Source organism: Lepisma saccharinum, chromosome 7 (genome assembly GCF_977018435.1).
Source record: "Lepisma saccharinum chromosome 7, izLepSacc3.1, whole genome shotgun sequence".
Taxonomy (NCBI): Eukaryota; Metazoa; Arthropoda; class Insecta; order Zygentoma; family Lepismatidae; genus Lepisma; species Lepisma saccharinum.
In genome coordinates, this window is record NC_139235.1 from 58,451,453 (window position 1) to 58,465,283 (window position 13,831).

At 38.3% G+C, this 13,831-nt stretch overlaps 1 protein-coding gene across 1 annotated transcript; it reads right to left on the reverse strand.

Annotated features, from left to right (window-relative positions):
• Positions 1-555: 555 nt before the first annotated feature.
• LOC145990234 (uncharacterized) lies at positions 556-5,161 on the reverse strand. The gene is made up of 3 exons (XM_083125908.1): positions 5,140-5,161; positions 4,057-4,195; positions 556-1,459 (listed from the first exon to the last, which is right to left on the reverse strand). Exons 1-3 carry the CDS (start codon positions 5,140-5,142, stop codon positions 1,272-1,274), a joined length of 330 nt encoding a protein of 109 aa, XP_082982034.1. The 5' UTR covers positions 5,143-5,161; the 3' UTR covers positions 556-1,271.
• Positions 5,162-13,831: the final 8,670 nt, after the last annotated feature.

Sequence of the window (13,831 nt, forward strand, 5' to 3'; positions counted from 1 at the left end):
TCCTTATGGTTGTCTGTTAACCTGTATCAGAACAAGAACATTTTTGCAAGTATTCTTGTGAAAGTGATTCATTAACTATATACATAATAAACAACTATATGTACAGACTAAATTCCCTGCAATGTGTAAAACTTAGTAAACTCTACAAAGTGTGTTGTTCTACCACCTTGAGCTACCTTGAAAACAACGATACCATATGAGTGAAAAAGTGTTGTGAACATTTTCATTTTACACAAATAATTTGTATTGAAGTTTATATTTTGACTCACAATAAAGTTTATGTATCACAACACAAACCTATCTATACTTAAGTTTACACTACGACACCACAACGTGAAAAAAACAAAACAAAAAAAATGTCGGCCAAACCTTGGAAACAGCCAAAATTACCAGTGCTTTATGTTCGTATATTTGGTAAACCATTTTTAGTATGGTTGGTCGAATGTCGAGCCAACTACTTTTCGCTAGTTGGGATACCACAATATTTTGTGAATTTCTTATGATGAACACAAGAAGAAAACAACTTCAAAAGTTCCAGAACCTTTATTCCCAGAAACAAGTCGGATTAGAAGCAACCCCCTTTTTTAGCACAGCTAGCACAATTTCAGTGTAACATAAAATTGCATTTTATCCTTAAACAAACACTGCATCCGAAGCATAAAATTTGCAATGTTTAACGTTTTTTTGTAAGTATAATATTTTCTCTTAGATATATTAACGATTTTCAATAGGCCGTAATAATTTTCAGTTACATTATTGTTGTTGAAACATTGCTTACAGAGAAAATAAGGAACTGTTGTGTGTACATAAATTATCAATTCTTGACTTGAGAAATGTTGCGAGAATGCATATCCAGTGTTTGTTTCAGAACATTCTTAATTTTGTTACAAGTGGAAAACATCAATCATTATGCAAAATTAACAGAAAATATTTAAATTGGAACAGGTGACATTACAAGTGTCGACAACATACATAATGGCTTACGCAGTAGAAATTTTAATCATAGTTTCTGCAAGAAAATCACATTCTTCAATACAATATGTACTATGAAAATGATATAATGCATATTTGCACAGATATTTTCTATAATTTGTCCCTTACTTGCTACAGTTCTAATTAGAACTGATAAACAAAATTTTTATTTCAATGATATTCCAGGATATCATGTTTACAACATTCCGTACAAAGAATTATATAAAGGATAACATACACCACATAACTGAATTCCAGTTTTGCCATGTACTTTTTTTACACAAGTTTTCACTTTTGGATCACTGTGTAATAATAGTCCATAACCTCCAGCATCTTCTAAAACTTGGCATATTGTCTCTGAACGGGCATATTGTCTCTGAACATGTTACGTTACTATTTACACTCCATGACATGGGTTCGGAAACCGTATGAGGTTTATTTTCACAGGACCTTGTTTCACTGTTGCTCACATCCAGCATTTGGTAAACTAAAAATAAATACATGAGAAAAAAATAGTAAATACTATCTTAAATATCTTTAAGTGAACTACAGTGAATGACCATTAGAGTTATCATAAAACTGTATTCATGAAATTTAAGCAGATTTACTAATAGGCACTATTTTGGGTGCATTCCGAAAGTCTTAACGAAACAAACGCATCCAATGAAAATAACTGGGCTTGTGAATCTGTTGAAACCTGTTATTTTACAGACTTATGGGACACTCTAGGCAAAAGCGCAGGTGCAGCGTTTTGTTTAGAAAAAGTTTCCACATGGCGTCTAGCGGAAGGAATATCCTTATTGCAAAAATAAACTCTACTGTGGGCACTGTTACTCACTTTACTCACATTCTAAGAACTGTTATAGTCATACTCATTTTGTGCATGTTGCTTCATATCGCTATCTGTTAAAATTATAATACATTTTCCGAACTAGTGCAATTTGAATCCAACAGCACGTACGTTGTCTGGAAGCAGCAACTATTCTCACCGAACAAACGAACCTCCTGATCCATGCGTTTGGTGAATCTCATTCTTGCATGAAACACACGGAATGAGACTTTTGGAACAGCATAATGAAACTCACGGAAACACTTATGTGACAGCCAGTTACCATAACTCATTTAATGTGTTAAACTCGTGTGACTTTCGGAACAGACCCTTTGTTATTTTGTTTATAAATAAAAACATATAATTCATATCTCATGTTTTGTACATGTTTATATTCACTGTTTGTTTTTCAAAGGCAATCAGATTGCAATCACTTTGTCATATACATTAATTAACGATGTGAATGAACTATTCACATTTTGCTATGCATTGAGGAAATAAATCTAAATTTCAGTTTGTGATGTATAAATTGCCATAAATAATAATAATTTTAAGTCCAGTGCATTTCAGGCAGGGCTGAAGCACAATAGCTTCCCTTAAATGAATAATTGGTGTGACATACATAATAGCTGATTTGGGGGGAGTTCATCTGTGCTTAAAATATCTGATGGTAAAATCTTGTATTTTTTTTAACTCCAGAGAAATTGTACACATGCTTGAATACTTCTATTGCCATTATTATATGTATGTTTGAGAGCAAATGCATATAACCTACATCTCACAATGTTTGCAAGATGATGGTCGGGTGGAGCATTAACAACCAAGCAAAATGCATTACAAAAAGTATTGCTAATGCAAGAGAGAAACATTGCTCAGTGGTTCTCACAATTTAGAATATTAATATTGTCGAACATTAGAAATTCCTCAGAATTAATGAAATGGTACAAATAATTTAACTGATATTGTGTCAATTTATAATATAAAGTTTTGGAGTCAGAAATAGTTTTGTTGCAATATCCAGAACTGTGGACGTACAGTATTTCGAAACCACATAATTCATTTTATTTTTTATTCAAATGTGTATCTTAATAAATATATTTTGACACTACTACGTAAGTACAGTGTTGGCAATAACTATTGAATTTGCATTATATTACGTACTGAGACATTGTACCATTATGAAGACCTAAAGACTCAATCCCATCCCTCCCTCCCAGTTGGCTTGTACAAGTGTAGTTAAAGTAGCAATCGAATAATACATAACAATTTGTTTGAGGTAGTACATATCATCTTATCTGGATTTTTTTTAAAGAGGACATTATAATTTTTTTTCGAAGCAACATTCGAATATTATCCACAAAATGTTGTTTTCGGCTCCTCACTCTCCTTTCCTCAAGGTTCTCATTTGAAAATGATAGTAATGGCAGCAGTAATGAAACTTCTGAGAGTGCCATGAAGATTTGTACTGGTGTTCTTTTTTTCAAAACACACAAATTACACATGAACTCACAATGAATTACAATTTCTAGGAACAACCATCTGATTTGTCTGCATTGATTACTTCATGAAATACCAAATGCAAGTATACAGAAAGAGAGCTGTTTTTTTTAAAATAAATAAATAAATAAATGTTCATGTTTTGAACTACATCATAACGTTTTTTGTATGTACACACATTCAAGCGCCTGTTCACTAGGCAAGAATGCAATTCAACATCAACAGCATATTTTTGTGAGTAGTTTGGGTTTCATATATACAAGAAAATGAATTAGTCTGATCACTTAAATTTTAGTCTGCCATACAGAAGTAATTTTGGACTGAACCTTCAGTTTAACACAGAATCCAAATCTCAGGACCATTTCGCACATAGGAGCAGCTTAGTTTAAGTTTCAGCCTGACAGGCAATGTGCTAACAATTATAGCAATGTGATCCTCAAAAGTGCATATCATATAGTAGCATGTAATCAAAATATTATGCAAATCCAAAATTTTCAGACTTGGTAAAAATTAACTTCTTTAGCCTTCTTGGACCTGGATAGCAAAGTAATACAGAGTCCTTATTGTGATTTCACAAATGTCAGTTATTTAGCAAATAATCGTGAACTCTATATTTATGGGATGGCATTTTTTTTTTTTTCGATTCTGGCCCCCAAAGTTAAGCTTAAAGTAAGATTCTGCCGCTTTAAAATTAGGCCCCAAGTTACGTTCATGTAAACAATCGTATAAACAAAGCCTACAGAAACAAAGAAACTTACAATTTTGCAAAACGCAGCTTCTTTCCTCTTCTGACAGTCCTTTTGTGCTTTCATATTTTGGTTTCCATCCAGTTAGGGTGTCTTTTCCACCACCTCTACTCTTCCGAACCATTTGTAAGATCTTTTTCGCTCTCGACGCCTGGAAATAATAATAAAGTTTTTAATGGTATGTTGTTAAAGGTGTGCATGCTTCTACTGTAACACGCTATTCAATAATTTATTAGGGATCCCTGGTTCGAATTCTGGCCTGGGCATGAGTGTTCTCTGTGAATGTCCCTTCATAAATGTCATCACTCCGTCACTCATTCTCATCGTCGCGATTAGTCAAAAGTTTTGAAATGGTACAAAAACTCATTTACATTGATTGGAAATATATTGTAACGGCATGGGAGAGATTCATATCGCAAATATAACATGTTACAAGATAATAAAAAATTGAATTAAAAACATTTATGACAAATTTAATGTAAATCATTGCCACTTCTATTTTTACAGTGCTTCGCCATCCTAATACTATGTATCTCAAACTCTGGTCTTAGAGATTACTTCGTACACAGATCATGAAATAAATTAATTTCATGAGCATTCAGGCTACTAATGGACGGCTCTTCTATTTCTTATTTTTTATGCAGAAATAAAGCTTTCCAGTCGCTGACAAAATAGGACAAGAAAAAGCAGCCCTAAAAATATGAGAACAAAGGCTTATCAAACAATGAGTGACAGATTTGTAGGAACAGAACATGTACCTTGGCTTTCTGATGTATTTGTTCGTTTCCGGGTTTTTTTTTTAAAAAAACCAAAAAAAAACGATGTTTGCAATCTGCGCATGAAATCATTGATTTGATTTAATTTTAAACGTGGAACATACAAAAGTCCGATTTCACTGCAGTAGATTTAAATTAAAATCTCCACAATCTTACGCTAATAATTTCGGCCTCCCCCTCCTCCCCACACACATACACACAAAGTAACACCGATTTTAGCTTGATAACCTCATATTTTGTCTGAATTGAGAATATTCTAGTTACTTACGTACGTGCAATAGTATGCTATTTAAATAAAGTTACTGAAACTTCAACTTACCATAGTTTTATTTGAGTTTGTACTTCTTCGTTTTCCTTTTGCAGCTAGCGCATGTCGGAACGCTGCAAGCAAGACAAAGCATTCACATTAAATATCACTCCTGCTTCTTCGCGTTGGTGGACCGTGTGCTCGGTAGTGTGAAAGAAATGTATACGAACGCTCACGTGGTTTATCCAATGCTACCAACTTCGTTTTCGGTTGCCACTTTAATGAAACTATGAACAAAGTGTATAAAATCAACATATACAGCGACCGACTGTCGCGCTCCAAGCGGAGGAACCGTGAACTAAAAAAATATACAATCCAGACATTCTGCTACCAATGTGGCAACATGGTCGAATTTTCGATGACAGTTTATTGTACTATTACTTCAAAATTTCACAATTTTGACATTCTACTATCATTGTGGCATCAATGACGTATTTCCAACGACAGTTCATTACACTCTCTCGAGTATCAGGAAAACGATAAGCAGGGTTGCCTTCATGGCAACCGTATACGGTCGTCCTAAACACCCGGTCGTCACTTTAAATGGAATTTTCAAATTGACGGTAGTCACATTGGTTGTCGGATAAATATATATATATATATATATATATATATATATTATGTCATTAAATGTCTCAAATTATTTTATAAAATATATAATATATTATATCGACTGTCTTTCATTCAAAATGTATAATTGCAAATAGATGAACAATGATTTGCATAAGGGAGGAGGGATAAAAAATGAGATATATTAAGATGATAATAGTTTCATGTATAAAATTCACATATAGATGCTATTACGTGTTTTATTAATATATCTATGTACTTCGTGGTTGCTAACGAAAGACGATGAGAAATGGAGAAGAAATAACAAGTCGGTCTAATTTCTGTGTTCTGGGGATTGCTGGGTTTAGTGTCCTTAGAGGTGAGTCACTTTGTTGTCCGTTCTTTTTGTATGTTCTCGATATTATTCCAGTCATGTATATTCGAATCTCAAACTAATTGTTTATATTTGTCGTTAAAACAAAAACTCCCCCCGGAAGAATTTTGTGGGGGGGGGGGAATTTCAAGACAAGATCGTTGGTGGGAGGAATTCCCCCCTCCCCCCGGGAGACATTTATGTTACATATAGTAGTTATGTACCCGCGTTGAAGTCGATAAATCAATTGATTGGAAAAGATCGATCAAAGATCAATTGATGATGTAGGTGTGTGGGCAAGCAAGTGTGTGTGTTTTGAGCGTTTTGATTGGCTGTTGGGAAAAAGTGGGCGGGGCTTGATGATATGGGTTTCCTGTTGTGAATGAGGAGCTTGATAAGTGGGGGGCGTTTTCGGGACTTTGATAAGATTGCGGGTTTCCTGTTGTTATTGAGGACTTGATAAGGTTTTCCGGTGTTGATGAGATATATGTCTATTTTTGGGGGGCGTTTCCTGTTTGAGACCGTTGATGAGTGAGATTCCTGGAAATGTGTGTAACGGTTTTCTGTCTGAATGGAAATGCTGAGATAAGAAATCGTGGAAGGCGTATGATAAGAATCCTTGTGGTGTTGAATAAAAGGAGATAGGAGTCTTTGTCGGATAGCATGTGATGGAGGAAGAGCAAAAGAAAAGAAAGAAGTCTGAGAAGCAGGATGTAAAGAAAAAAAATAGAGCAAAAAGAGTAGGTTTCTCGGGAGAGGTGACTGTGTATAGTGTACCAGGACAGGAAGAAGATAGGAGAGGCACGTGGGCGTTGGACGCTCTGCGCGAACGAATGCGCACTGAATGTATTGATAACGTAGATCGGAAGGAAGGTATATAAGGGGCTAGTGGATTGTGTTGTTACCAGAATCACCATCTCCATTGTAGAATCAATCAGCAGAGTCGCTTTTCACCAGGAGCAGCAGATATTGGAACACCGTCGAAAGATCATCCGAGTCGTTGCTATCTGTCTGAAATCCGAGCAGGTATCGAAGGTGAAGAACCCTAAGGTAAGTAGAAATGGGCGTAGTATCGTGGCTGTTAGGATTTGCAAGTGGGGTGTTCGGTATGAAGTCTTCGCAGGAGGTTGAGGCAGTACAGGGTTCCCATCCACTGCCGTCTCCTCCACTGTCACCACAACCGCCGATAGTGTCTGAATCGCCTAGGGAAGGAGAAGTGAAAGGAAAACCGTATGTAAGTGTTCCGAAATACCTGACGGAACGACAATTTCGTAAGGTGTGGGAAGAAAAAAATGCTGCGCAGCATCAGTATGAAGAAGTGAATTGTGGCAGGAAAGACACTATCGGTGGTGGGGTTGAAACGTCGAGGAAACGGAAACAGAGTTTTGGCAGGAAAGCGGAGTGTAATCCTCTGTACGGCTATACAGAACGTTTTCCCGAAAGGACAACGTGTCTCGCATACCCTGTAACGATTTCCGGATCAAAAAAGATGAAAGTCTGCAAAAGGAAAATATTTCAGAGAGCAAATTCAAAATTGTTGATATTCGACGTCCCAGTAAGATACAGGGAATCCTTTTTGGTGACATATTACGATAGAAATGTGCCGGAGGAAACTTGCATGCAGATTGAGAGTCAAGGTTATCCGATCAGCATGTATTGTATTAATAATCGAAGAAGGGGTTTATGCGAGACGCATTATCAGTTCGAGAGAGCGCCTGTGTACGGTCATCTGCCGTACCGTGTCTGGAGTGGGCGTGTAGCCGGTGAGGTGGCGACACGAGGTTATCATGCAGGACCTTTTATCGTAGTGTCCGGAATTTCCCCGGTGGATTGTATGTGCATGGAATCTGAATCTGAATTAAATGCGGAACATGTAGATATAACATATCTGCATGTTCCTCCACGCTGTTCGGCAAAAAAATACATCATGATGGTTGACGAGAGAATGATCACGGATGTGACGGGGTTGGAAATGAAAAGATATGAGAATGTGGATGAGTTGTTGAATGGGGAAATTCCATGTCTGTACCGGATCGGGTGTCACAAAAAATATATGATAGTTGAGGAGGGGGATGTTGCAACACTCATGCACGAATTCCGGAAAGCTTATACGGAATGCGTGTTGAAAATGTCCGAGGTGTTGCAATGGTTCAGATGTGGCACGAATTTGGAGGAAAAACTGAACGAGACACTAGGAATAAAAGGTCCTGAATTAGATCTGGAAGAGATGGTCGGATATTCCGACCGTCCTTCAATTCACGAGAATCTTAAACAAAAATATTTATTTCTTTCCAGCATCGGCAAAGTGGAAGAGCAGTTCGGTAACAGGAACCCGCATCGTGAATTCCCGAATATCATAGAGGAGACCGACACGTCGGAAGCAGAAAACGATACAACTTGAAAGGTGAGAAAATAAAAATATTACCTACGGCAGCAGAGGTTTATTTTGAACTTGAGAAGATACAGGCTATGGTGAGGGGGGTGGCTCTTCCCGGTCCTCTCCTCTAGCTGGAGGTAATGGAGGCGTAATATGTCCCTCCTCCTCCTCGTGTTGCACTAAATTGACCTCCACCTCTTCCGGAGCAGGAGAAGGAGGACGGACATAGCCCCTGAGGACCGCAGGAGGTAACAGTAGAAGCAGGTTGTCAGCTCTACGAATATTCCGTCGATCCATTCTGAAAAACAATATATAATAATTAAAAAAAATATATTGTGTTTCATGAAGATATCGGCTATAAAGAAAAAAGTGTTATTGTCCGACTATGTTAAAATATACAATGTTATGAGAAATAAATTGAAAAATAATTACCTTTGGCGATATTGATGAAAAATGTGTTGCATCCTTTGCCGATTTCGGTTACGCCGAACCGAGAATACGGCAAAGGTGTATTCGTATTGCCGATTTATTTCAGCCTGCTCCTCCAGGCACCTCCTAACACCCCTGGTGAGCTCTGCGAATTGCTCTTGTTCTTCTACTCCTATTTGATATTGAAGAAAAGCATTTCGCAGAGCCTCTCCTCGCTGCATGTTACGTTCCTGAAAATATGTGTGAATTAATATATATAACAGTGATTACAGTTTGTGTAATATATATATATATATAACAAATATATTTTCTGTCTATTTTCAGATGACTACACTTCCACTAGGGTTCAGTCTACTGTATGGTGACGTAAAAGAGGAGACGGGGACTACAACAGAAGAGAGAAGAAATTTGTGGAGCAAAGTTCACGCACGCCAAGTAGAAAAGCATGTAGTCAGCTACGTCAATTTCTGCGAAGAAAACGGGTTGGCTGAAGATTTATTGCGCCGGCTAGAAGAAACGTGTAAAGATTTTGAAGTGAAGGTGGACACATTGGTGAAAATATTCAGCTTCATTATTGAAAAAAAAAGAAACGCGGCAGTGTTTGGTGATTTTGTAGAAAACATACAGAGAGTCCAATATGTACCCTCGCATTTATCGTTAAGATTCTGTTTCGAGTTGATGGAACTATTTAAAAGTGTGAGGAATGAAAGAGCAGAAAATAAGAAAACAGGAGGAACGGGGAAAGAGCTAGAGGAACGGATGGTGGAGATGTTAAAAAAGAGAAAACTGAACGAATAAACTAACAATCACTAATACATTAACACCTGTTTGTTCAGTTTTCTGACCGGTCACGGACATTTTAGGCTTGTAACACTTGTATAACCAAGTTGTTGCAAGTCGAAAATGTCCGTGACTGTAGATATTGTGGGGTCCTGCTGGATAACCGAAACTGTTTAATTATTGTAGAGAATGAAATGTGTTCCAAAATATTGTGACCAAAAATTTAGTATGTATGTATATTTTCTGTATGAACTTCTTTCATCATAACGTAAATAAATTTACTATATATATACACAACAACTTATTATTTAAACAACATAAAATCAATGTATGGTACTTACATTCTCCCTGTCAACCATTCTGTTGTCGAGTCTATGAATGCAAAGTGTAGAATGATTTAAGTGAAACTTGTGCTGCTTCAAATAGATTATTACTATTATTATCAACAACACTGCAGGATTTGATTACGATATTATATGAACGTGCAAGATAAAAAGTGGGTTGCTACATCCGGTCATATCAAATTTGGTGATTGTTCCATCCTGTCAGCCATCTGGTAAGCCCGACAAGTATTAAGACCCCGTGGTTACCTAGTACTTTACCAACACCTGACCACTTTACCCCTTTATCACTTTACCCCTTTATCACTTTACCACTTGACCGCTTGACCACGCTTGACCACTTGACCGCTTGACCACGCTTGACCGCTTGACCACTTGACCGCTTGACCACTTGACCACTTGGCCACGCTTGACCGCTTGACCACGCTTGACCGCTTGACCACGCTTGACCGCTTGACCACTTGACCGCTTGACCACGCTTGACCGCTTGACCACGCTTGACCGCTTGACCACTTGACCACGCTTGACCACTTGACCACGCTTGACCGCTTGACCACGCTTGACCGCTTGACCACGCTTGACCGCTTGACCACGCTTGACCGCTTGACCACTTGACCACGCTTGACCGCTTGACCACGCTTGACCGCTTGAGCACTTGACCGCTTGACCACTTGACCACGCTTGACCACGCTTGACCACTTGACCGCTTGACCACTTGACCACGCTTGACCACGCTTGACCGCTTGACCACGCTTTTCCTTTATTTGCCTACGCTAGTTTGTATACGTAATCTCTTTGATATGAGCCAGGAAAACATGTGGTGAAGACGGTTAATCATTTCCGGAATATTACATAGGCTTCATATTAGTTATAGATAAACATCAGAAGACTGTTACAAATTTCCGGGAAGTTTATAGATTAGACGGTAGAACCGTTAGGAACGGAAATAACTGCTTCGGTATCCTTGCGTATATAAAGAACGGAGTTGTCTCCACAAGACAGTCTTCGTGAAATAGTCATCCTACTATCATGGACGCACAGTTATCCGCTGACGATCTGTTAGTGCTATATCGTGATGGATATTACACAACACCTAGACAGTTGCGGGAAGTGTTGGTGAACATTGCGCAGAAAATCATCGCGGGAGAAAGTATCTCCTTGGTCGAGGAGTATGACCACTTACTACGGACAGTGACAACATCCGTACCCGATCTTTCCGGAGAAGGATGGACAGGTATTTCCGAACAGTCCCCAGGCACGTCGTCGACACCCGATCCTGCGTCACCAGTCACCAAGGAGAAGCAGATAGCCGTCGCATCCGACTACGTTACATCATCAGGAACTTCTACGAACGCTGCATCCGGATCACACCCGGAGCCTTTGCCAGGACCGTCATGGAGACCGGACCCCTTACCACCAGCAGAACAGCCATCCCAGAATGTTTCTGTATCAGATGGGAAAGGTAAGAAAAGAAAACGTGCTTCAGTGTCTCGTGAACAGATAGGGAATATAATATTACACAACATTCAAGAACGCGAATATCCTAAATTCCGTTCCAAGGGACGACGTGTTGAATTCAGTTTCTCACACCCTCCAGAGAATGTCGATCCTCACACTTGGATTCGCGAAGGTGTTGAAAATCTTCTCACCTACGTTAAAAAGGACACCAAGGATGAAGACAAAATAGGTTTAACTCTGTCTAACATATCTGACCCAACTGTGAAAGATATTTATATCGGGTGGCATAGATGTGATCAGTTACATAGTGATATGGTGTGGAACATTATGTACAAAATATTGCAGAGTGCAAAAACTTTCACTGCTACAGATCGCTTAATTTTACGAGCGGACCATGTCAATATACCTGTTGGAGGGGGTGGGGGTACTCGAACATATTGTCTACCTAATTACATGTTAAGCACTCGAAAAAGAAGTATTGTCGGTGTGCCAAATAGAAAAAAACCACTCTGTTTAGCTGAAGCTCTGGTCATAGGGAAAGCCCATGCTGATAAAGACCCGTCCTATACTCAATATAGAAGAAACAGAAATCTTCTTAAACCTGTTTTCGAACTGATGCGAAAAGCAGATGTAGATCTGACAGACAATACGTGTACTGGAAGTGGAATTCCGGAACTGAGAAAATTTCAGCAAGTTCTCCCTGAATATAAGATTATTGTATACAACAATCTTCGTGATGTTAAAGATGTTTTGTTTGAAGGACTGGTTGAAAACGCTTCCAAATTTATATACCTTCTCTATGATAATACCAGACAGCATTATGATGTGATAGTGAACCGTGTTGGAGCATTTGCGGCAAAACAAGAATGTCGCGGGTGTAACGAACTCATATTTCAAAAAGCTCATAACCATCTGTGTAAACAATTGTGTTCTATGTGCCGTTCAACTCCACCGTGTGTACCTGAACAGGGGGTTCGCAGAATATGCCAGACATGTCACAGAATTTTCAAAAATGAAAACTGCTTCACGAATCACGTTTCTACACCATTCCGAAACGGTACAGTCTGTAGTGAAATACAACAGTGTCCCCGATGTTTCAGAATTATTCTAACTCACAATACATACGAAAAAGTGCATAAATGTAACATGAAGTACTGTACTGTATGTAACTGTGTGAAGCCTATCAATCATTTCTGTCACATGGCTATACCGAAACCTAAATTGAATTCAAAATTTCTCTATATATTTTACGATTTTGAATGTTATACAGATATTCCTTACTCTGAGAAAGAAAAAACTTTTCTGCATGTTCCGAATCTTATTGTAGTGCAGACAGCCTGTCACGCATGTTACAAAAAAGAGGATTTAACGGTTCCATGTTCTGTCTGTGGAACAAGAGAGTTTGTATTCTGGGATGATCCTGTAGACACATTTCTGTCCTATCTCGAATTGCAACATAAGTTTACCAACATAACCATCTGTGCACACAATGCACGAGGTTATGATTGCACATTTCTATTAAGGAGAATGTTGGAAAGAGAAATGAAACCTCGTGTCATCTTAGATGGAACCAAAATCATTAGTATGACATACCAAAATCTTCATTTTGTGGACAGTCTCAACTACGTTCAGACAAATCTTGCAGGATTTTCCAAACTTTTTGGTTTGCCTGTGCAGAAAGGATATTATCCGCATTTGTGGAACACCTACAAGAATAGAAATTACATAGGGCCGATGCCTCCTCCTTCTGCATACGGATATGAATATATGAAAACAGTTGAAGATCAACACCGTTTTATGTCTTGGTATGACATTGAATGCAATAAGAATATACCTTTCAACAACAAAAACCAACTTCTCCAATACTGCATCAAGGATGTTGTCTTGTTGAGACAAGGATGTTTGAAGTTAAGACAGAATTTTCTAGATATATGCAAAATAGATATTTTCAAGGATTGCATCACAATAGCATCTGCCTGTTCCCTGATTTACAGAGGGAAATTTATGCCGGCTAATACTATAGGGATAATTCCTAAAGGAGGTTACCATCATGCAGATCAGATGTCCAAGTTTGCATTGAAATGGTTAACCTACGTTGAAGAACAGAATCATGTAATACTTCTTCACGGTGGACGTACTCGTGAAAAATATGTCATAGGAGGACGTTACAGAGTGGACGGATATCACGACGAGACGCAGACAGTGTATGAGGCGCTTGGATGCTACTGGCATGGTTGTCAACGCTGCATATCAATTAACAGGGATATGTATCCGAAAAATGACGATGAAGATGAAACCGATCAGAATAGTAGCAGTCAGAAACATAGTGACATGTTGAACACTGCAGCCTTCAGATACGAAACAACATGCCGTAAACTTGCGGCTTTACGTTCGGAA